General features: G+C 51.7%; 2 protein-coding genes across 3 annotated transcripts; one reads left to right on the top strand and one right to left on the bottom strand.

Annotated features, from left to right (window-relative positions):
* The first annotated feature begins 1,254 nt into the window (after positions 1 to 1,254).
* On the top strand, positions 1,255 to 14,658 carry RETSAT (retinol saturase). 2 transcript variants are annotated; one of them, XM_057741242.1, is made up of 11 exons: positions 1,257 to 1,535; positions 3,861 to 4,043; positions 5,046 to 5,287; positions 5,800 to 6,001; positions 7,110 to 7,307; positions 9,070 to 9,189; positions 13,034 to 13,172; positions 13,447 to 13,556; positions 13,631 to 13,797; positions 13,996 to 14,155; positions 14,403 to 14,658. In XM_057741242.1, the coding sequence occupies exons 1-11, from the start codon at positions 1,367 to 1,369 to the stop codon at positions 14,540 to 14,542; spliced, it is 1,830 nt and encodes a 609-aa protein (XP_057597225.1). In that variant the 5' UTR covers positions 1,257 to 1,366; the 3' UTR covers positions 14,543 to 14,658. The 2 variants fall into 2 exon arrangements, with proteins under 2 accessions (XP_057597226.1, XP_057597225.1); XM_057741243.1 differs by lacking the exon at positions 7,110 to 7,307 and having other exon boundaries at positions 1,255 to 1,535.
* Positions 14,659 to 15,887: 1,229 nt separating this feature from the next.
* TGOLN2 (trans-golgi network protein 2) lies at positions 15,888 to 24,126 on the bottom strand. Its single transcript, XM_057741244.1, has 4 exons — positions 24,067 to 24,126; positions 23,039 to 23,829; positions 21,461 to 21,544; positions 15,888 to 20,168 (listed from the first exon to the last, which is right to left on the bottom strand). The coding sequence occupies exons 1-4, from the start codon at positions 24,110 to 24,112 to the stop codon at positions 20,163 to 20,165; spliced, it is 927 nt and encodes a 308-aa protein (XP_057597227.1). The 5' UTR covers positions 24,113 to 24,126; the 3' UTR covers positions 15,888 to 20,162.
* Positions 24,127 to 24,406: the final 280 nt, after the last annotated feature.

Genomic DNA, 24,406 nt, shown 5'->3' with positions numbered 1-24,406 from the left:
CCCACTTAATTTTAATTAAAAAATTTTTTTAAATTGAAGCATAGTTGACTTACAATGTCATCTTAGTTTCAGGTGTACAGCTGATTCAATTTTATACATATATATATGAATATAGATATTCTTTTTCAGAGTCTTTTCTTTTTTTAAAAGATATATTATTTATTTATTTTTAGCTGTGTTGGGTCTTCCTTGCCACATGTGGGCTTTCTCTAGTTGTGGCAAGCAGGGCCTACTCTTCAATGGGGTGCGTTGGTTTCTCATTGCGGTGGCTTCTCTTGTTGCAGAACACAGCCCTACAGCACATGGGTTTCAGTAGTTGCAGCATGTGGGCTCAGTAGTTGTGGCACTCGGGCTTACTTGCTCCCTGGCATGTGGGATCCTCCTGGCCCAGGGCTAGAACCCGTGTCCCCTGCATTGGCAGGTGGATTCTTAACCACTGCACCACCAGGGAAGTCCCTCAAATTCTTTTCCATTAAACGTTATTACAAGATATTGAATATAGTTCCCTGTGCTATACAGTAGGTCCTCGCTGTTTATTTTCATGGTGCACCCACTTCAGGCAAGGAGCTACATTAAGGGCAATGATTTTAAGTTTAAGCTTAGAGGAGCTTAAACTCCCTGAATAGGTATTTAATCTAAAAACTGGGTCCACACCTTAAATACAAATGTGCACATAGGTATGACAGTCCTTTACCGGCCTTGTCGCTGGGAGTTCGCCGTCCCCTCCAGCCCCCAACAGGCCCCCGCCGCAGGCATCGCCCTCCCCGGTGGGGCGCCGCGGCCAAAACTACTGGCCGATTTGGGGGCACAGAGCCGGATGCTCGTCGCGCGGAGCTCAATAGAGATAATCCATCGAGACGGGCTGCGTGGGGACTCGGGCCAGAAACTTTCCCGCTGCTCTGTGGGGAAAACAGGAAAGCAACTTGCCTCAGGTCATCCAGTGAGACCACAACCCAGGTCTCCTGTCTGCCAGTCGCGAATCTCTCTCTGTCTTGCAACTTTCAGCCTTGTGTCGTCGCCCCAGGGCGACCATTTCCACCCCACATCCCTCCTCCTACTCGGACCTCCCGGGCTCGCAGGCTGAGTGCCCGAGGCCCCGGCGCTTTCGGGGTTGGGGGTCCCGCAGCCCCGCTGGGCCTCCTCCGCGCATGCGCACGGCCCTCCGCGCAACAGAAGGGAGTACGACGAGCCGCGAGGGTCAATCTCCGCCGGAGACTTGGCTTCTGGCCCAAAAGGTTCCGGCTGATGGGTGCCCGCGGCTGGCTCCGCCTGCGAGGTGGGAGGACTAGTTAGCTGCGCGGAGCCGTGGCCGCAGGGCCCGGGAGCAGTAGGCGCGGACGGGCTCCCTCCGCCCGGCACCGGCGCGATGTGGCTGTCGCTGCTGCCGCTGGCTGCGCTGCTGCTGGCCGTCCTCGGCAAAGTTTACAAGTGGCTGTTCGCAGGCAGCTCCCCGAACCCCTTCTCCGAGGATGTCAAGCGGCCACCAGCGCCCTTGGTGACCGACAGGGAGGCCAGGAAGAAGGTTCTCAAGCAAGGTGAGCAGGAGGGCCCCCGGGGATGTTGCGCCCTGGCATCCTCGCGGGTTAGCGGTCCAGATGCAGAGCGCTGGGAGGGCTTCCTTGAACATGGAGGCCACTGCTCTAGAGTCCGCCACTGGCGAGAGCCTCCGCCCCGGCAGGCCCGGGGAATCATGGCCTCGCGGGCGCGGGCATGGTCCTCGGCGAGCCAAGTTCTTGGCATAGCCAAGCCCAGACCCTGCCAGTTAGCACAGCGGTGGCCAACGGGATAAACGAGGAGACCTTTCCCCTGCTTGGCTTTAAGACCTTAACGTTTTCACTTATCTTCCTACGTGGGTTCAGGGACTTCGGAGAGCTGCACGGAAACCTGCATAGGAAATTGCCTTTGGCCCATCCAGTGATTTGACTGGTTATGCCTGGTCCCATCTGTTTTGGTTGAACCGAGGCTCAACAGGGTGCCTCAGGCTCAGAGATGCTCTTTCATTGCCCAGAGGACCTGCGCTGCACTATCTTTAAAAAGTATTTGCGGGTTTCTTTTAAGGTTTAAAGCAAGAGTTCTGCTGCTACAAAAAACAAAAAACAAAAAAAAAACAAAAAAAACCCAAAAAATACCCTGTTCTCCGAAATCTCTCTCACTTGTAAATTTTAGTATTCTGTGTGGCAAGCCTTGCTACACAGTTGGAGACAGTATTGTTCTTAGTGGAAGGACTGTTAGTCTGAACTTCTAATATCAGAGTTTTAATTGGACTCTGTCACTAATTTACCGTGTACCCATTAGCAAGTCACTCCATGTATCTGGATTGGTCTAAAAATGAGGTGACTATACAATGGAATATTACTCAGCTATAAAAAGGAATGAAATGGAGCTATATGTAATGAGGTGGATAGACCTAGAGTCTGTCATACAGAGTGAAGTAAGCCAGAAAGAGAAAAACAAATATTGTATGCTAACTCATATATACGGAATCTAAAAAAAAAAAAAAAAAAAAAAGCTACTGGTGAACCCAGTGACAAGACAAGAATAAGGAAAGGATGCAGATGCAGAGAATGGACTGGAGGACACGAGGTTGGGGGGGGGTGGGGGGCAAAGGGGAAGCTGGGACAAAGTGACATAGTAGCATAGACATATATATACTACCAACTGTAAAATAGATAGCTAGTGGGAAGTTGCTGTATAACAAAGGGAGATCAACTCAATGATGGGTGATGCCTTAGAGGGCTGGGCCGGGGAGGGTAGGGGGAGTCGCGGGAGGGAGGGAATATGGGGATATGTGTATAAATACAGCTGATTGACTTTGGTGTACCTCAAAAACTGGTACAAGAGTGTAAAGCAATTATATTCCAATAAAGAGCTTAAAAAAAAAATGAGGTGACTAGTTTGTTTTTCAAACCAGGTGTGATCTCTTAGTGGGTCATGAAATCAGTTTAATAAGTCACAACTAGCATTTTAAAAGACAGTAGAATGGAAAATATCAGCGTGCATCATACATGGTTCTGGTAAGTATTGTGAAACTTCTGTTTCACCTATTTACATTATATACGAACATATGTTCTGGAATGTGAATGAGAAACATATGAATGAGAAAAATGCTTTTTTCACTATAGGTCTTTTTAAAAAACGTTTGAAAAGTTGAAAGTTTACCAAGTTCTCTAGCAGCTTGAAAAATTCCAAATCTCTGTTCTTCAGGAGTGATCTTGACAGAACAGATCTGGTGTAGGAAGTGCCCACACAGCACCACGAGCTGTCCAGTTTTGTGTTGTTTAGGTGTTTCCTCCTCAAACCCACCTCCAGGATTTCTCAGAACAGCTCTGTCCTGCCTCTGCATCAGGATCTTGAAGAACCATCATCTGACCTGGCTGCTTCACTGCTACCTGCAAACCCCGCATTTTCCAAAGATAACCTGCTTGTGAACAGACCCTTCCACGAGCCAGCAGCCTGCTCCACGACACTCTTCCCTGTCCCCCACCTCCTTGTTTTCTTTCTTCCCCAGCTCGCTCTCTGCCTGCATTGAGGTTTCTCAGCCTGTATTGCTGTCAGCTTTTTTTTGCTCCTATAATAGTTTATGGAGTCTTAGTTTCTTTGCAAGTAGGGAGAATCCCCAGCTACATTGTGGCTTTGGTTAAATCAGTTCAGATCAAACCAAATCACTTTGTTTAACCCTCCTGGCTGGTCCGGTCCTGAGTATTTCCCAATACGTAAAATGTTTGAGATGTTTTAGTCAGGAGCTCTGTGCCAAACTGCTCTAGAGTTTTCTGGTGTTGTGCCAGCTAGAGAATTCTGCCTTGGCTTCCACATCACTGTTCTTTGACTGCCTCCCCCGCCACGTCCTCCCTCTGCTGCAGCTTTCTCACCCAGCCGAGTGCCAGAGAAGCTGGATGTGGTGGTCATTGGCAGTGGCTTTGGGGGCCTGGCAGCAGCTGCGATCCTGGCCAAAGCTGGCAAGCGAGTCCTGGTGCTGGAACAACATACCAAGGCAGGAGGCTGTTGTCATACCTTTGGACAGGATGGCCTTGAATTTGACACGGGTAAGGCTTCTGTGGAAAAGGGTTGGGAACAGGAGGTTTGGAATAGCCATTGTGGGGCGATCCTGGGCATTTCTATGATTTTGGAGGCCCTGTCTTCTCCCTGGGCACCACTTTCCTTGTCTGACAGCTGAACACGCTGGCAGCTGAACTGGGCAGGGATTTGGTGGTTTCTGCTGCAACTCCCCTCTACAGAAAGGGTGGGTACCTCCTCTGGGCATGGACTCAGCCCTGCAGGACAACCTCTTTGACCTTGCTTTCTTTTTTTTGTTAAACAGCTTTAAAATTATTTTATTTTTTCAGAAAGCATTCCATTATATAAATATACCATAATTAATTTAACCAGCTTCTTCATGGTGGATATTCAATTATTGGTAATGTTTTGCTCTTACAAAAAATGCTCTAGCATGGGACTTCCCACTTCCACTGGAGGGGGTGTGGATTTTATCCCTGGTCAGGAAACTAAGATCCCGCATGCCATGTACCATGCCCCAACCCCCCAAAAAAGCTCTAATGAGCAGCCTCATATGTCCCTCATTTTATATGCATGGGAGTAAGATAAATTCTTATTAGTGGAATTTCTGGGTCAGAGGAATGTGTAGAGAAAATGTCAGATATGCCCAAATTGAGGGACATCCTGTAAAATGCCTGACTCTTCAAAATTGCCAAAATGATGGAAGGCAAGGAAAGACACATTCACAGATGAGAGAAGACGAAGGGGATGGGATGACTAAAATGCAGTGTGCTATCCTGTGTTAGAGTCGTCTCACTGCGGCTTCTCCTTTGTATCTGGACGTGGGGTGTCTTTTTTGGTGAGCTCCAGTGTCTTCCTGTTGATGATTATTCAGCAGTTAGCTGTGATTCCGGTGCTCTTGCAAGAGGGAGTGAGCGCACATCCTTCTACTCCGCCATCTTGAACCGCCTCCCTGACCTTGCTTTCTTGGAGTCTTTCCAGGGCTCAATCCCCTTATCCCTATGACGCTTTGTTTTTCTGTCTCCCAACAGGAATCCATTATATCGGAAGTGTGCAGGAGGGCAGCTTTGGCCGTTTTATCTTAGACCAGATCACTGAGGGGCAGCTGGACTGGGCTCCCCTGGCCTCTCCCTTTGACATCATGGTACTGGAGGGGCTCAATGGCCGAAAGGAGTTTCCCATGTACAGTGGAAAGAAAGCCTACATTCAGGGCCTCAAGGAGAAGTTTCCCCAGGAGGAAGCCGCCATCGACAAGTATATGAAGCTGGTTAAGGTATCACGGACATGTGAGGACCCCCCTGCTTATTCCCGACAAGGCTGACCTTCCTCATTAGCGGAGTGACAGGTGAGGGAGGCAGGAAGGAGGAACAGGCATGTCTATGTCTGTCCGGAACTCCGTCCGCACTGGAGTTGGCCTCTGTGCCCAGGTGGGCCCTCTGTCGCTGGAGCCGGGGCTCTGTAGCTGCCCCTCTCACTCTGGCCTCTGGGGGGCACGCAGCTCTCCTCCCTGACCAGGCCGGCTTCCACGTGGTCATATCACCACCCTTTCTCTCTTCATCTGATTGGGATTATTCGAAAGGAATTTGGGCAGGAAACAGCAAAGCAAAAAAGAACTCACCTGAGGATAGAATGGGAAAAATTCACAGAGTGCAGAGTTTTAAAATCCAAATTCAGCCAAGTTCAGCTAGGGGTAAGTGTTGGTGGGCCCTTGGGCTCTGCAGGCTTGGACAGGCGAGTGTGTCACAGTGGGTCTGGAAATGAAACCCTGCTCCTTCCCTTCCCCAGGCGGTATCCAGAGGAGTCATCCATGCTGTCTTGTTGAAGATCCTCCCACTGCCCGTGACTCAGCTCCTCCTCAAGTGTGGGCTGCTCACCCGTTTCTCTCTGTTCCTCCGTGCGTCCACCCAGAGTCTGGCCGAGGTCCTGCAGGAGCTGCCAGCCTCCCCGGAGCTCCAGAGTGTGCTCAGCTACATCTTCCCCACTTACGGTGGGTACTGGCCCTGGGCCCCAGGCAGCTCCTGGCTCTCAGTCTTTCTTCCTGAGCCTGCTGGGCTGAGTGACATGGAGCAGCGCACACCCCAGGCCCTCTGGAGCTTAGGGAAGAGATGTCTGTCCACCTCCCTGCTGGACGCCCTGATAAAAATTCTCTCCACCCATGCCCTGGATGAGGACAGCCATCACTGTCCTCCCTGGCAGCATGGCAGTTTACAGGGAGGACATTCCCACTGGCCCCAAGACCTTTAAGATTCCGTTCCCCATGTTTAGATGGAAACAGGCCCTCTAGCTGCCCTGAATTTTGGGGATCACTTGGATCCTGGGGTGCACAGACTCAGGCTGCATGTTTTCTTTTTTTGGCCATGCCGCATGTCTTGAGGCATCTTAGTTCCCTACCAGGGATTTTTTTTTTTTAATTTTTTTTCTTTGTGATGAGAAGTTGGCATTTTTTTTGTTTGTTTGTTTGTTTTGTTTTTTTTTTTTGTTTTTTTTTGGCACACGGGCTTAGTTGCTCCGTGGCATGTGGGATCTTCCTGGAGCAGGGATCGAACCTGTGTCCCCTGCATTGGCAGGCGGATTCTTAACCACTGCGCCACCTAGGAAGCCCGAGAAGTTGGCATTTTTAAAAAATAAAATTATTTATTTATTTATTGGCTGCGTTGGGTCTTGTTGCTGCACGCGGCGAGCAGGAGCTACTCTTTGTTGTGGTGCACAGGCTTCTCATTGTGGTGGCTTCTCTTGCTGCGGAGCATGGGTTCTAGGCGCGTGGGCTTCAGCAGTTGTGGCTCATGGGCTCTATAGCGCAGGCTCTATAGTTGTGGCGCACGGGCTTAGTTGCTCCGCAGCATGTGGCATCTTCCTGGAGCAGGGATTGAACCTGTGTCCCCTGCACTGGCAGGCGGATTCTTAGCCGCTGCGCCACCAGGGAAGTCCCCCTACCAGGAATTGAACGCAGGCCCCCGGCAGTGAGAGCACTGAGTCCTAAGCACTGGGCCACCAGGGAATTCCCGAAGGCTGCGTGCTTTCTGCCTGGAATCTGTGTTCCTTTCTGAACGGTGCCTGCTCTTGTGTCACCACCCCTTTCTTCCTTCTTCCTGTAGGTGTGACCCCCAAACACACCACTTTTGCCATGCATGCTCTGCTGGTTAGCCACTACCTAGAAGGGGCCTTTTATCCCCGAGGGGGCTCCAGTGAAATTGCCTTCCACACCATCCCTGTGATTCAGCGGGCCGGGGGCGCTGTCCTGACGAGGGCCCCTGTGCACAGCATCTTGCTGGACTCAGCTGGGAGAGCCTGTGGTAAGAGCCCTGTGTCGTCTTCACAGTCCCTTTCCGGGGTGGGAGAGACCTGGGGTCTTTGGGTACAGAGCAAAGAAAGCACTGAGAGCAGAAGATGAAGAAGAACCAAGCTCCAAGTTGGGGGTTAAAGGCTAGAATCTTCCCCAAGCTTGGACCGCCCAGGAATAGCGATTGGCCTGGAAGCAAAAAGGACACAGGAAGGATAAAGGGTGGCATGGTCCCCAGAGAACAGTGTTTCATCATTTACTCAATAGATAGAAATAGTTATCCGGTTATCCAGGCCCTCCTTGAGTGTGAGGGCTGTGTCTTTTTAATCTTTATGTCTGTAGACTTTAGCACATAATAAAGCCCAGGAAACATTTGCTCAGTGACTGATGGGGTGAGTACGTAACCTGGGTGCTCTGTAGGGTGGTGTGGAGGCCAGCAGGATGCCCTGCCCTCCGTGTGTAAATGGCAGAGTGGGGCCCAGACTCTACCCTGGCTCAGGTGTTTGCTGTCACCTGCAAAGAGTCAAAATCCCCCTGTGGATGAACTCTGTGGGGAGAGGGTCGGTGCAAGGAGGGACTCTGGTAAACAGAACAGGCCATCCAGGCTAAGGGTGCTTCAGAAGCATCAGCAGAGGTGGCAGGGAGAGGCCTGGGGAAGATAGGGCTGGCGTGACAGTGAACTCACCCGAGGAGGCTTGCAAGGAGGAGGTGGTGAGTGGGTGACCCAGGCAGGAGTCAAGGGAGGAAAGGCCGTCAGCGATCTCCGCGGACGTTACTTGTAGAAGAGAGCTTCCTGGTGGTGAGAGAAGACTGGCTGTCAGCTGGGTGAGACTTCCTCTCATGTTCACGAGCAAGTTCTCCTTCCAGCTGTCAGGGGGTCTGTGATGCAAGGTGGGTTTATCGGTTCAATTAAATTCAGTGCCAGATATACTTATTTGTGTTCTTCACGTGCTAGGTGACAAAAGATGGAGATAAAAGGTAAGTAAATCCTAATCTCTAACTCAAGAAGTGTCCCGTTTCACAGGGCAGATGCCTGCAAAATAATTAAAGTGCCACGTAGAGGCATGCACGAGGAAGGAGGTGACACAGAGGACGGTGGAACAGGGAAGGCCTCAGAGGGACCTCCCGAGGGGTGAGAGGAAGCTAGTCAGAGGGACGGGGAGGTTATTCCAGGCAGCAAGAACAGACTGGACAGAGGCACAGAGATGTGAAAGCGCTGAGTATTTTTAGGCATCTGGAAACATTAGGTTGAATCTTAAGAGACTGCCACATTTATAGGTTAGAAAAATGGTTGACTCTCAGCTATTTCATATAGTCCTACCTAATAGTTTAGTGAGAATGGCCAGAGATGAGGCTGGACGCAAGGAAGGGACCATGTCATAGAAGGCTGAGATGAGACTTTGGAGTTTAAGTAGAGCTGGAGGTGTCGTTGGAGGATTTTAAGAAGAGCACGTTGGAACGAGAGCCCTGGCAGCAGTGAAGAAGGGCCTGGGATTCCAGTGAAGGCCTGCAGCCTACAGGCTCTGTCGGGGTCAGTGTGAAGGTTGGCGGGTTGTTGAAGAGAAGAGCGCCCACGCGGGGTGGGGAGAGAGCTAGGAAGCCAGTGGGGGGACTGGGCCGCGGGCAGTGCTTCAAGGTGGTTCCCTCACTTTGCGGTTTGGCCTGGGCCTGCGCATCCCGGGGTCAATGTGGGAGAGATCTGGGGGGCGGGGAATAGTGGCCTTTCTCATCCTCCTGGAGCCCACAGAACCTCAGCCATGCTCTTGTGCCTGCAGGTGTCACTGTGAAGAAGGGTCAGGAGCTGGTGAACATCTGTTGCCCCATCGTGATCTCCGACGCGGGACTGTTCAATACCTACGAGTACTTGTTGCCAGAGGAGGCCCGCTGTCTGCCAGGTGAATGACTGGGCTGCGCCGCTCTCCTCTAGGGCCCCAGGTCTGCCCTCTGCAGCCAGCTGGCTCAGCCTGGCTGATGCTTCCCCCAGCGTCAGGGCTGCCCTTTGACCCTCCACAGGCAGAAAAGGTGAGCACGCCAGTTTCTAACATCCGTCCCCAGCAGGCCTCTGCTTAGGGGTGGGATCAACTTCCTTTGTATCACATCCTCCCCCAAGACCCTTTGGTCCTTATGTCTCATTTCATTCTTGGCATATTTACTCCCTTTCCCCTATAACCTCAACCACGCTTCCCTTTCCTCTTTCAAGTCTCCAGTCCCAGTTGCCCATTTCCTGTTTCCCTAGATCTTAGATCATCTCTCTGAGAGTTAATAATGGTAGGTTGAGTCCTAAAAGAACGTTTCTTGGATTTTCACTGAGTTTGCCATGTGAATCCTACTTCCTTCCTTAATTTCCCACTTCTTTTGAGGGGGGAACCCTGGTCTGACATTACCGGTAAGGGAAGCTCAGGCTGGCCTGGAGAAGGTTATCTTGATACAATTGTTGTGGGCCTTGTTTCCCTGACTCTTTAGGAGGCAGCTCCGTATTGGTGCTGAGGCTGCAGGCGCTCCCTCCTGGCTTTCTTCTGCTCCTGGAGCCCTGCCCTTGAAACCTGGAACCCAGATGGAAAAAGCTCAGTCTAGTCATCGCCACTGATAGGCTGTGACTAAAAATAAAAGCCTGTTTTTTGGTGGGGAAAGGCGGAGCCATGTTTGTATGCGAGCTTTACCTTTGTCCTTGCCTTTGAACCTCAGCCACTGGGGAGAGAGCTTGGCATCCTAATGTTGATGGCTGGGGAAACCGAGGCACACAGGTCCATAACTGCCCGAGGCCACCCAGCTGGAGGTGGCCGAGCCGAGAGGAGAAGACTGGGCTCCTGGCCCCGTCTGGGCTGGGAAGTGTGGGGCTTCCAGAGAGAAGGCCTCACTCGAAGAGGCAGGAGAGCAGGTGGGCCCACAGGAACAGAGTGTCGGAGCCAAGGTTAGCTGGGATGTGACCATCTGGAAATGCAGCCGGCAGCTCCTGACGTGATGGAGGAAGGAGGCTGCTGGCCGGGAGGGCACCAGCGGTCCAGGAGGGTGAGAGAGCGGGGTCTAGGTAAAGGCCTGTGGCTGGGGCGGGAGGTGGGGTGTAAGGAGCAGCTCACGATGAGCTTGGGGTGGAAATCCTGGACTTCAGGGGTGCCCGAGGAGGAGCCCAGAGAGCAGTGGAAGCAGCGCTCCACCCTGGAGGGCGGGCCCAGGAAGGTGGGTTCAGCAGGAAAGTAACGTTGTGGATTTCCTGGTGGGGGAGAGGGTGGGTGGCTGTTGTGACTGTGTCTGAGGCAGAGGCCTTGTACTCCCGGAAAGTGGCCTCCTCAGCCCTTTGCCTCACTCAGCTGGGCCTCGGCCAGCACCTGGTGAGCTGAGTGGGGTGAGGCAGAGACTGCCCAGTGGCCTTTGGTACTGCCTGCCTCCCTCTCTCCCGGGACCTTTGAGCCCTGACATTGTTCCCTGACAGGCCCCAGTGCTCCCCCAGGCCCCTCTTCTCTCCCGGCGGCCGTGCCACAGACTCAGCTTGCCCTCCTTCACTGGCAGGTGCAGCTTCCACTGCTCTTGTGTATCTCAGCCCTGCAGACCGTCTCGCGTGGCAGCCCCTGCCTGCCGGAAGGACCCTGCCCCTCTCGAGTGGGAGCGCGTGAACCCCAGTTTGAGAACATTTCAGACAGTGGCAGCAGTGCTGGGATTCCTTCATCTCCACCTGTTTGGGGGTAGAGAGTCTCACAGTTGTGTCTCCCTCTCAGAGATGGAAACGGGCTATCTGGTGGCCTTGGGGACAGGCAGTGCTGGTTGGGGTCGAGGGTGGAGGTGGGGAGGTCAGGCAGAGGGAGCCTTTGTGAATAGGAGCACTTTTCTTAAATCCCACGGCTGAGCTTTGAGGTTCCTGTCTTTGAGGTTTGGAGAGGAGGTTTTTTTGACTGGGGAAGACTCGTTTGACAAAATCAGTACAGGGGCTGAGGCTGCTGTGGAGAAGTGAGGCTTGGTATCATCGTTGTGCACCTGATTTGAGACCCAAGGTTCTATTTTCCTCCCCTGTGTGTGGCTCCGGGACGCCTTCCTTCTAGCTGGGGGAAGGGAAAGGAGAGGCTGGCTGGAGGTGGTAGCTGTGCCAAGGGGCCTCCGAAGACCTAGGGGGTATCACTCGTGGGCCCCTGCTTCTCTCTGGGCCCACCCCCCAACCTGGAAAGGGGGTGCCGGCAGTCGTGGTTTCCCAGGGATGCTGGACCCAGGGGAGGAGGTACTCCCCATGTTCCAGGGCAGTGTCTGCTCCTCACCACCTCCCCGGCCCCCTCAGCACTCCCACGGCCGGGCGGCTGGGAAGCTGTAAGTCTTATGCCTGTCGTCCTACTGTAATTTTTTTTTTTTGGCCCCGCTTCACGGCTTGTGGGATCTTAGTTCTCCAACCAGGGATTGAACCCGGGCTCTTGGCAGTGAAACCACCGAGTCCTAACCCCTGGACCACTGGGGAAATTCCTGATCCTCCTCTCATTGTTACAACGCCCCCTTTCACTCTCAGAAGTGGCCTGTTCTGGATGAAGAGTTCTGTGGTCACCCTGCCCACAGCACTCAGGTCTTTGCCGCCTCTAATAGGAAAGTCTCTTTGCCTGTGGACCGGTATCCCACCTGATGCCTCACGGTGTCCCCAAGGCCTCACAGAGGACCCAGCACATTTTAGGTCTTCAACAAATATTTGTTACCTGAATTTAGCAGAACAGCCCGTGGCGAGTTCTCTCTCAGGCAGGGGCTGGAAATGGTCCTGGGAATGGGAACAGAGGATAAGACTCTGTGGGAGCAATTTCCAGAAAACTCCTCTGGGGTCGTCTGTTGAGAGGTGCTTGGTCCAGGGGACATCCGAAGGCTCCTATGGTGACTGTCACCTTCCTCCTCAGTGCTGTTATCCCCTCCTTCCCAGATGAACCCTGAAATACCAAGTGCCAACAATGCTATTCACACCTGTTCATCTGCATCGCGTACCATTTTTTTAAAAAATTTATTTTATCTTATTTTTGGCTATGTTGGGTCTTTGTTGCTGCGTGCGGGCCTTCTCTAGTTGTGGTGAGTGGGGGCTACTCTTTGTCATGGCACGTAGGCTTCTCATTGCAGTGGCTTCTCTTCTAGAGCACGGGCTCTAGGCTTGCGGGCTTCAGTAGTTGTGGCACATGGGCTCAGTAGTTGTGGCTCGCGGGCTCTAGAATGCAGGCTCAGTAGTTGTGGCGCACAGGCTTAGTTGCTCCGAGGCATGTGGGATCTTCCCAGACCAGGGCTCGAACCTGTGTCCCCTGCTTTGGCAGGCAGATTCTTAACCACTGCGCCACCAGGGAAGCCCTACATCGCTTGCCATTTTAAGGCCTTGCTGTTGCGCAGTAGGAATTACGCATATTCATTCATTGGATGGTTTGTATTCAACTTAATACTGAAGCCAAGGCTTATAACCAACTGCTGTTCACAGCCATGGTCTTCGTAGTACGGAGCCCCGTCATCCGCTCATAACTTAGATGTTAAGGGGACGATGGGAGGCAGGGAGCCTGAGACCACCCTGCGGGTGCTGTGAGCAGCTCAGGGAGCCGGGCGTCATTGCTCCTCAACGCGCTCAGAGCAGAAGTCTGGGGCTGTGGCCTTCAAAGGCAGGAGACCGAAGAGCAGGCCCCTGCCAGGGCGAGTTGTCCAAACGGCTGAGGCTGCAGATGAGGCGAGCAGGTGTCCACAGGCTCCCGGGGCCGGGGCGGCGGTTGGTGGCCTCGTTCATGCAGCCCTCCCGGCTCCCTGCAGGTGTGAAGCGGCAGCTGGGGATGGTGCGGCCTGGCCTGGGCATATTCTCTCTCTTCATCTGCCTCCGAGGCACCAAGAAGGAGCTGGAGCTGCCATCCACCAACTACTACGTTTATTTTGACACAGACATGGACAAGGCGTAAGGCGCGGGTCTGCGTGTGCGCGGAGGGTGTCAGCCCAGCCTCCCATCAGCCTTCCTCCCCACCCCTCCCCCCACGCTGTGATGCTGTGGGAGAAGCAGCAGGATACAGGATGGGAGGACATGGGCAAGAATCTACTCCTGAAGGGTTTTACCCACCTAGGCTCTGCCTTAGCTTCACCCCTTTGGGGGTCCCTGGGGATGAACCGCCCTCAGGGTGGTGCTGGTGGCTGCGGGGAACAAGGCTGAACCGACACCCCCTCTCCTCCCCCAGGATGGAGCGCTACCTCTCTCTGCCCAGGAACAAGGCTGTAGAGCACATGCCCTTTCTCTTCATTGTTTTCCCGTCGGCCAAGGACCCGACGTGGGAGGACCGGTTTCCAGGTGCGCTTGACATCCCAGGGCAGGGGCGTGGGTGGGGGAGAGGCCGCAGTGGTGACTCGGCTCCGTGTCCCCAGACCGGTCCACAGGGATCGTGCTGATGCCCACCTCCTATGAGTGGTTCAAGGAGTGGCAGGACGAGCCCCAGGGAAAGCGGAGCAGCGACTACGAGACCCTCAAGAGCTCCTTTGTTGAAGCTGCCATGTCAGTTGTCCTGAAGCTGTTCCCGCAGCTGGAGGGGAAGGTAGGAGGGCAGGCTCTGGTGGTCGGTGCATCTTTACCCTTCCTTTGGGGCAGGGGAGCGAGGCCCAGAGTGACTGAGCTCCTGGAAAGGATAGGGAGGCCGTGCCAGCAGGCAGCTCGTGCAGGGGCAGGAAAGGAGGCGGCGAGGGTCTCACAAGGTCCCGCTCCCACTCTTTGGCCGCCTCTTTTGCCTCCTCAGGTGGACAGTGTGACTGGAGGGTCCCCGCTGAGCAGTCAGTTCTACCTGGCAGCTCCCCAGGGGGCCTGCTACGGGGCTGAGCATGACCTGGGCCGCTTGCATCCTGGTGCGATGGCCTCCTTGAGGGCCCAGAGCCCCATCCCCAACCTCTACCTGACAGGTATGCTGACTGCCCCATTTTGCCAGCACCTGAGACCCTGGGCCTCCATCCCTGTCCTCAGATCCTGCTGTCCCGTGCAGCCTCCCACCACCTGAGCTGGGCTGCCTCGGCAGCTGCGGACCTCGCTCCTGGTCTGAAGCCGCCTCTGGGTGGCCCTGGCTCAGGGCCCCTTGTCCTCTCCTCTCCCTGACTTGGCGGGGTGGGGGGGGAGCAGTGATGCCCACAGGCCTCTGCGCTTGCCTCCTAGGCCAGGATATCTTCACCTGTGGGTTGATGGGAGCCCTGCAAGGGGCCCTGCTGTGCAGCAGCGCCATCCTGAAGCGGAACTTGTACTTAGACCTTCGGAAGCTTGGCTCAAGCATCCAGGCCCAGAAGAAGAAGAATTAGTTTGGTCCCGGAGGGGTCAGAGGACATCTGCCTGGGGCTCTGGCCCGGCCCCTGACTCACCCATGTCTTTCTGCATTAGTTCCATGATCACATAAAGCACTCTAATTTGTTTCTGATTTCTGATTAGAGGTCTGACACACAAGTCTGGCATAGATGACGGTTCTTAAACTGAAGCTCTGGCAGCTGGGCAGGTGGTGATCTTCCATACCTTTAGTAACATGCTGTCCCTACAAAAGGCCCAGCATGGGCTCCTGACTTGGGTGGTTTTAATGGCCCTTTGAGCAGCGCTCTGCATCCCACACCCACACCTCCGAACTCTGAGCCAACAAACCGAACATGCTTTTGTCAGGTGGCAAGAACCCTTGAGAGCGTGGGTTGGCTGAAGGGCCCCGTGGGCCCGAGGCCTCTCCTCCCATTCCCCCTTAGTGCCTCGTGGCAGGAGTCCTACGCAGTGGAGAGGACATGGTTTGGGTTGTAGTCCCATAGGTTCAGAGGCTCCAGATCCCATTCTTCTGCTCCCACTGGCTCTTCAGAGGGTGGGGCAACGCCTGGGAGAGGGTCCGTGTGGATGCGGAGGCTGGGAGTCGACAGGACGCGTTAGTTAGCAAGGTACACATTACAGGAGAACATCCAAGTCGCGTGCAGCAGGGCCGAGGCTCGTCTTCCTTATGATCAGGGTCACACCGGGTTCTTACTGTGCCAGCACCAAGACACCCTCCCAGACCTCAGGGCCTAAGCCTCAAGGCTTAGCTTCCCAAGACACACAGTGAGGCGGGGGCGTTCGCAGTCAGGGCAAGGCCTGGAAAGACAACTTCACTGGGATTGAGGCAGGCGGAGAGGGCATTCTACTTGTTACCTCTCAGCTCTGATGCAAGCGCTGAGAGGTAGTGAGTGTATTATCACGTGCAGCCCAGCTGCCTCCGACCTAGAACAAGGGTTACCTGGTGAGGAGGAGAGGGGTTGGAAGTCAGCCAGGATCCGAACATGGAAAGTTACAGATTGCGTGCAAAGCCTGGGAGTGCGTTTCCAGTGTATTGGTACCTATATGGGGATCAGGTGGGAAGGTGACTAAAGGCTAAAGGTCAAAAAAACCAAAAAAACTGACCTTTTACATTAGGCCTTATTTTAGTCAATTGTAATGCAGCACTAATCACATTTAATACTAACAGGGGGATTAAGAGGTACAATATAATCAATAATACTGAAATAACTTTGTATGGGGAGAGATGGTTACTAGACTTATTGTAATCAATTTGTAATGTGTACAAATGTCGAATCACTATGTCGTACACCTGAAACCAATATAATGTCTATCAACTACGCTTTTTTGAAAAAAGGAAGAAAATTAAATGTAATGACTTTCAGAGCTTTAATGTTTGAAATTTTGGTTTCTGTGCAGAGATACAAAACTACGTAGTGATGGCATTCACAGAAGCTAGGTAAAACATTACATATGCAAAAATACTTATCAACAGACCAAATAAGCTTTAAAGACGTACAATCAAGTAATTATCGTTGTTACAAGCTGGAAATATAAAACACTGCAAAACAGTGGTATTCTGCTAATTGGGTAAACAAAAAAGAAGGGCAACAATTTCAACAACCCACCATTTATTGAACACATTAGACTTTTGAATTAAAGGAATATCGAAGAGTGTGAGGAAGCTGGCTTTGTTGGCAGCTTGAAACGCTATACACTCAGACCCCATGCCTTTACAGAGGAGTTTCTAGATTGGGATATTTAGGAGAGTCACAGGTCACTTATGGAACTGAGTTGAGATTCAGTCTTGGTTCCGGATGTATAGTTCAGTTAGACTTGAAAATCTCTTCCCGGCCTTCTTTCTTAAGCAAGGCAACGCCAAACACAACGGTCCCAGCAAAAGTTTTCAGAAAAAGGCTGGCCGAAGTACAGGCTCTGGTGTACGGCGTGCTCTCCTCCCTGTTCCAGTGACTCAGAACGTGTGCCAAGTGTGCTAGCTTTCATCACACGTGCAGCATTACACATCCAGCTACCCTACAAAAACGTGGGGCAGGCTTTTTAATTAAAAGACATGAAATGGGAGAAGAAAATGAGAATCACTATTGGGAATTTCAGAGGTGTAGCATTCTGTCACTAATAGTGTCATTAAAAGCTATGGGGAAAGAAACGTCAGTGTGTACACATAGCTAGCTGTCAGGTCTTTCTGAGTTATCTTAGCCTTTCTAGGTAGACTCTTCAAGCAATTCTGAAGCACAGATTCCTTCAAATAGAAACCACCCTTCAAGCAAAAACTGGGAGTGGGAATGGAAGCTCTCTGGGTAGGAGGCCCCTCATGCCTGCCCCCGGCCCCGCCCCCGGCCCCGCCCCCCGCTGATCTCCCCCCACCCCACCCCCCCGGCCCGCTCACCCTCATCTACACAATCTTTAGGAAAACACGCTTCAGAGAGTTTAGCTTCAAAAAGACCACTACCCAGGAAACAACTTTTCCTTCGGTGTGGGAGATTTCTTTCAGCACAATTTCTAAAGTGACACTTAAATTCTATTGTACTCTTTCACACAAGAAACCATACTCCTCAAGAGCTCCAAAAGTGAAGCTAGCTGGACTCCACAACAAGACACGTGCGTCCGCTTGGTGCTGACCCTCCTGGAGCCTGGAACCAACCCTGCGTTCTTCTCTCCTCCTTCCTAGCAAAATCCATCAACGAGGGGCAACAACCAGTGGCCAGAAAGAGCCGTGTGAGGCCTCAGTTAAGTCACCGTCAGATGTCCTGAACAAAGACCACGTCTCCTTTGCAAGAAGGAACTGAACTCCTCGAGTCCCTGGGGACTGTCCCGTGCTGGGCGGAGACGCAGACAGTGCCGAGGGTGTTCACGCGAGACGCTTCGTAGTCTTGGGGAGACCAGACAGGGATGTCAGATACCGACCGCGCTGTTTTGCTGCAGGTCCGAGATGTGTGAGTGGCACTGTTAGAAGCGATTCGCGTAAGATGGAAAGAGCCAGTCACATGGGGCGAGGAGTCAGGAAGGTGCAAGGGCAAACTCGAGGCGGGCCCTGAGGAGACTGGTTTTGGGGAGGCAAGGGCAAGAAGAGAAGGGGGAGTGCCCTCACTGAGAAACAGCCACCGGAGGCCAGGGACTGCAGGACACGGCAAGGGTGAAGAGGCACAGAGGCCTGGATGGGTGCCTGACCGGAAGGGCCTCGGGCCCGGCGAGGATGCAGGATAGTGCCAGCCTGGGGAGCCCTGAACACCCAGGTCCATGAGCTCGAGTCTCGAAGCCACGAGACAGACACTTCAGATCCCGGCAAGTCCTTCAGAAAGACCACTTGGGTCTCTTTACACACGCGAGAAAAAATGGACAGCAGACCAATTAAAATGGCTCCTGGAGGGGAAAAAAAAAATCCGAAAGAGAAGTGGAATGCATGGGGGTGTGGGGCAGGGAAGCAGGGCAAAAGGGAAGAAAAGACTGTAGTTGGAGCTACTTTTTAAAAAAATGGATAGGACTTTTGTGACAAGAGATAGAAATGGCAAAAGTCTGCACTTTGGAGTTGAGATAATTAAAGAAACTGGGCAGTTGAGAGGGGCGGCTTAATGGGTAGAAGAGAGAAATTCCATTCCAGTGACAGCAGGATGACCAAGCACATGGCAGAACTGGGTTCTTTGGAAACTAGGCCAACAATAGAAACTTGGGGGGTCACTCACTCAGAGGATAAAGAACAGATGAGCCTCTGAGGAGACGAAGGAAGAGACCTGTCATTGAGGGCCCTCTCCCCAACCAGCACAGGATAAGGCCAAGGAGTTCTCAGAAGCCAGGACAGAGACCAAAAGAGGGGAAGTTCAATTTGGATGGTCTCAGTGTCCAATTCTATCAGGGACAAGACTACGCTTTGAGAACAAGCCAGTGGACCTGGTGATCTGAACCTCTGGGAAAACATTATTAGCAGAAAGACAGCGACCAAAAGGAGTTTGTAAAGCTTGTGAGGAGGATGAATGGGAAGGGCATGGAAGCAACACCTTTGGGAGACGCTGAAGAGCAGAATGGACCACAAATAGGATGGATGGGAGCAGGGGAATCTGGGTGTGCGTGAAGGTGGAAGGAAAGGGGCCAGTGGAGACAGGCAGAAAGAGAAACCATTAGAGAGGAGGAAGAAAGGGACAGAAAAGGGAGACAGAAAAGGGAATAAAATAACCATGGTCTTAGGGGACGATGCCAAGCAGAGCCTTCATTTCTGAGCCCTACAAATGTTACCTGCAGAGAGTGAAAATCCCAACTCAAAGTCACGGGCTGTTTCAAGCGAGGTGGAAGATTCCATGACAAACAGGATGGCCCCTTCTTCCGCCAGACTTCACCAGCCTAGAACTCACCCTATTCCTCTCACTTCCCACATTCTTCACATTTCCTGAGATCAGCTATTCTCCTTCAGTTTTTTGTTTTTGCAGAAACAACTCTCTTTAGGCTCCTGATACTAAGGCGGCACAGCTAGAACAGATTTAAATAAAACGTCAAACAACAGTCTGATCCAAGACACGACCCTCCGTTACCCTAGGGGAACTCTCTGAATTTCTTAAATTTTAATAACCCTGACACGGGACAGAAGGACAATTGTTACTAATTGACCTTGGCGTTTTATATCAGATAAAAGGACCATTAACTAGATTTACGTAAAGGAGAGAGTATAGTCCGTTTGTAAATGTAAGTCTATTTTAGGCAACAAAGGTAAAATAGAGTTTGTGGGAAACGTGTTTCATAAAAGCCCTTCGAAATCTGCAGACCCAAACCAAACAGGCCTACGGGCTTCCTTGCCTAAAGCATGAACTCACCCTACTTCAAAAAGCTCCTATAAGGATGGTGAGTAGAGATGGACACAGTGTTTCAATAATCATCACTGCTATTTTTAAAACATCTGTGATGGGAACAGCAGCTTTACAGCTTTCCTCCCAGAACCCCCAAGTTCAGTTTTCTCCTCAGCACAACAAATGCAAGTAGCTTCACTTCATCTTAAGTCACATGAAAACGTCGGAAGAAGGTGAAGAGCTTGCACTAGGCAGCTTGGACTCCCAGGCAATATAGCACATTTTTTAGCTGCTGTTTTGGTTTGCTGCTGAAGCCTTTGAAGAGAATTATGTTCAAAGGAGCCCTTTGCCCATCAGTATTCACCACCTTCTACATCTCTTGTAGTGCATATTCCCTCAAAGGGAGAGGTCTTGGTAGAAACAGACCTCAACCTGCAGTTTTCTCCTAGGTCCCCGAAGGTAAAAGGAGTGGCGGGTACAATGCTGTTTGCAAGGGCTAACTTCACCATAGGGCCAAGGCCCCAGGGAGGGCAGTCAGCAGCCGGCACCCGCCCCAGGCTGGGATCTCCCTTTGGTCACAGCTGGGTACCACATGCTCCTCTACTCACACTCAGAGGGGGACAGGCTGGAAGATACCAGCATAAATAACGGGAACACAGGAGGACAAGGTCGCCAAAGTGCAGGTGCAAAAACCAAAGCAACCCCCACCCCTCCGCCTGTGCCGGCCCGGACTTGCCAGCAAACCCAAGAAGAGGGGTTGTCTCTTAAGTCACAGTATTTTTCTCTTCATTTTTCTTGATTTAGGAACAAATCAGCAGGGAGGACAAGGTTCTCAAGAACAGAAAAGTCAAATCTGAAACGAGAGCAACAATTCGTTGGTAACACGCATCCTTTTTCCAGAGGACTATATCTCACTGCTCTGATTCTGGGGCGGGGGGTGGGGGAAAGATCTTATAGGTGTTGCAGTTCAGGGGAAAAATTCAAAATTAAGACAAACTGACCCTCCACCATACAAACAGCAACTGAGAGAATAAAAGCACAAAAATTATTTTAAAAGTCAGTTTGAAAAAAAACATCCACTAGAAAGATACACACTTGGTGGAGGGCATATGGGAATCTTGGCATCTACTTTGTGCCATTGTGTATTGTTTTGAGTTGTTTACACGTGCATTGTTTTTTTTTTTAATTTTATTTATTTATTTACATGTGCATTGTTTTTAATCAGAAAAAAGAAATGTTACAAGAGCGAAAAGAAATCCTTAAAGTCAATTATCTGGGAAGGTACTGGGCCAGGGTTATGTTGTGAAGCTGACCTACCAGGCTAGCTAACCAGGAGGTCCTGAGCCGTGTGGGCTACTCTGTAGCTGGTACGTGCTGCCCATGCGGACTGTGTTGCCTGTGGGAAGTCAGGCACTGACTACTCTTTACCCACGTCCTGGCTGTCGCTGCACAGAGGGAGGGAGGGCGCGTGCCGTCAACAAGGCAGGGGGTTCCTGCTCGGGCAGGCTGCCTCTAGGGTGGAAGGAGGGCTTTGCTTTCTGGCAGGGGCCTGGGCTGGCCGCACTTAGGAAGTCTATCTGCAGCGCTGATCTAGGGAGCTGAAGGCTCCCAGATCCTACGTTTCTGGATTTGTTTGCTTTTGGGGAGTGTAGTCTAGTGCTTTATTACCCAGAGTGCAGTCCCAGCAGCCTGTGGTGTCACATGGAAACTTCCTAGAATGAAGCAGCATAGGCTCACCCCATACAGAGTTTGCTTTTTATCACGATTCCTAGGGTGAGTCGTATGCCTATGAAAATTTGTGAAGTGGTGACGGAGTGTGAAAAGTACAGGCTGGGAGCCGAGGGAGTTGCCCTCAGGTCTTGATTTTGCCAGGAACTTGTAGTGGGAACTTAGGGAGAAAATCACAATGTTTCTGGACCTGAGATTCCTCATCTGTTGAGGGAAGAAGCTGCTACAGAGGTCTCGAGGATCTCTTCCAGCTCTAACACTACAGACGTGGTGGTCATATGCACGTCTATACATTGTGGTCTGGAAAGGGTGGGGGTGATGGCTACAGCACTCCCAGAATCAGCGGCCGCCGCCATGCCAGACACAAGCCCATGGCTGGGCCCATCTGAGACTGCATATCCTTCCTTCCTTCCTTACCTTCTGGTCCAAGCGCTGGTATTCACTGGCCTTGGGCCGCCGTGTAACTTTAGATCTTTTACCTTCCAGGACGAAAGCAATAATCTGGGGGAAAGAAACAAGCAAGTGATTAACAAGTGACTCTATAATGACATATTTCAGTCTCTGAAACCAGGGGTAATCAGCTGGTGGCCCATGTGTTAATGACCCTGACAGTAAAAAAATCAGGACATCCACAAAAAGGCCCTATTAACAATTATAAGGAGGATGGGGGGGTGGGGCGGCGCTAGTTACATCAGAATCCTTTATATTGCTAAACAGCAAATGACAAATGCAGAAGGCTGTTCTGGGCTCTAGCTTCTGGGAGTCTACATGATTTACTCAAGAGCACTTGGTGAAAGAACCACCAACTCTTCCCCAACTTAGCCACCTCCAGGCTAAGCCATTCTCCTTCCTTTTATCTTGATATTAAGCAGTAATTCCCTCTTATCTGCAAAGGTACTCTCACTCCACACTTTGCTTCATTTTAACCTTGCCACTCTCATTTCATACCTAACGTTACTCTCCATGAGGAGCACGTGGATAAAGAAGAAGGAATGCACCACTTTTTTTTCTTTGTGGCCATGCTGCAAGGCACATGGGATCTTAGCTTCCTTACCAGGGAGCAAAAACCTGTGCCCTCTGCAGCGAAAGCTCAGAGTCTTAACCACTGGACCACCAGGGAATTCCTGGGAATATAACACTTTTACTAAATGTCTTCCCTCACCTCTCACAGCCCTAGGCCTTATGGCTATCATGACTTGAATACTTCAATTTTATCCAGCCTATAGAAACTACTAAATTCTTAGGGCTCAATAAGAAATGTAATCATTTCGGGAAAAGAATCTGAAAGCGAATATATATATATAAAACTGAATCACTTTGCTGTATACCTGAAACAACTAACATGACGCTGTAAATCAATTACACTTCAATTAAAAAAAAAAAAGAAATGCAATTATTTTGTCCTTAGAGTGGTTACTAAGCAACACAACAAACCTTGCCGCAGTAAAAGATGATTGTATCCATGCAATTTCTGGCCTTTCTTCTAATTAGAAACTCAACTAACTGCAAAATATGATCTCTAGGCTTCCTGCTGTTAGTGTTGAAGACTATGTAACCATTCTTTCTGCCACTGCAGAGGAAGACGAAAGCTTGGGAAAACAAGCTAGAAATAATAAAAAGACAGGAAGCACTGTCTTTTTGAATGTGGAAACAGGAAGATAAGTGCTCTAACTACTTAGAAACGGTCAGGTACTCAGGTCCTCTCAGACTGTGATGGAGTGTAAATTCCAGGATTACAGGAGGAGACCCTAATTTGGGTCAGATCATAATAATGTCCTAAACCTGACAGCAACAGCAGAAGGCACTCAGAAAAGACATGGAGATACACAATGGCTACAACAAAAATAAAGAACCCTAGCAGGGTCTCAGAAAAAAAACTGAAGTTTGTTTTTAAATTCCTAGTGCTTACAGGCAGATGCGTGATGGATACCCACACACCAAGCTTTCAGGGTGGAGGAAATCTCATTCCTCCTCTTAAGGTAACTCCTGACTTACCTTCCGCTTATTGTGGTAGGCAATATAGAGGCCAGCAACGAGAATGGCTGCTGTCACCAGATATGCAAAGAAGTGGCTGCTCTCTGCACTGGCACTTCCAAGATTATCCTTATACACTAGGTCATCCTTCTCCCTACTCCAGGGATTCAAAACTGTCCCTTCACGGTTCTCACTGGAGGCAGGGCCAGGCATCTCTTTCTCGTCTTTGGCTGGTGCACCGTCTTCAGGCTCTGTATCCCCTTCCTCCGTTTCCTTGGGCTCCTCATCTTTAGTTGGCTCTAAAGACTTACCTTCTCCCTCCTGCTGGGGAGAAGAGGGGTCGGAGTCTAGCAATACGTTTTCCCCAGACTCAGTTCTGGAAGCCTGCTGAGCTTTATCAGCTGGTGCGTTTAAATCAGGGTTGGTGGGCTCCTTGTTATCAGAAGAGGGGCTGGAGACCGGCTTGCTGGACTGGTCTCTGGAGGAAATGCCAGGGCCGTCCTTCGCGTTGTGCCGCTCGGAGCCTGAATTGTCAGGGCCGTCCTTCGCGTTGTGCCGCTCGGAGCCTGAATTGTCAGGGCCGTCATTCGCGTTGTGCCGCTCGGAGCCTGAATTGTCAGGGCCGTCATTCGTGGTGTGCCGCTCGGGGCCTGAATTGCCAGTGACGGCTTTCGTGGTGTGCTGGCTCAGAGGGGGTCTGTCACTGTGTTCTTGCTCAGACTGCGGGCTCTGGGTAAACTGCTGCGGAGCTCTTGTAGAAGCCTTCGGAGTGACTGTTATGGCGGCTGGAGAGGAAGCCAGCGCCCCTGGGTCTGAAACAGAGAAACCATCTGGCTGAAGAGAGGCAGGCGGGGGAAAGGAATCCTCAGAACGTTGCAACGGGCAAACAGGGGAGGGCAGTGATGGCGAGCGGAGGGGTGGCGAGGGTCGCGCAGGGAAGAAGTGAGGTCAGGTGGCGATCGACCACGGTGAGGACGGTGGGCCCGGGGGCTAGAGTGCGATTACTGGAGGCGGGTCGCGATGGGGGGGCGCGGGGGGGTGGTTCTTACCCGCCACTGCGACGCCCAGCAACACGAACGCAACCAAGAACCTCATCCTGCACAGACCGCGCTTCCGCCTTCTACTGCTCTCGCGAGATGAGCGCGTGGGCTCAGAGCTCATGCCCCGCCCCTTCCTGAGTGCGTCCCCCACAGCCCCACCCTGGCGCGGGGCGGGGCTTGGGGAAAGGCCGGGTGGGGCGTGGCTCTGCTAGTTCCTCTGCGCTGTGACTGCTTTTCTCGGTGGCGGCGCTGTACTGTCCCTTGTGGAAGGCGTATCTACTTTTTCCTGCTTTCTTTGCTGCATAGAAGCCGCTAAAGACCGTTACTCCCCCTTTTCTTCTTTGCCCTC

The sequence above is a fragment of the Hippopotamus amphibius genome, chromosome 7 (genome assembly GCF_030028045.1).
Source record: "Hippopotamus amphibius kiboko isolate mHipAmp2 chromosome 7, mHipAmp2.hap2, whole genome shotgun sequence".
Classification (NCBI taxonomy): domain Eukaryota; kingdom Metazoa; phylum Chordata; class Mammalia; order Artiodactyla; family Hippopotamidae; genus Hippopotamus; species Hippopotamus amphibius.
Note: the sequence above shows the minus strand (reverse complement) of the source record. Positions and strands in the feature narration are given on the sequence as shown.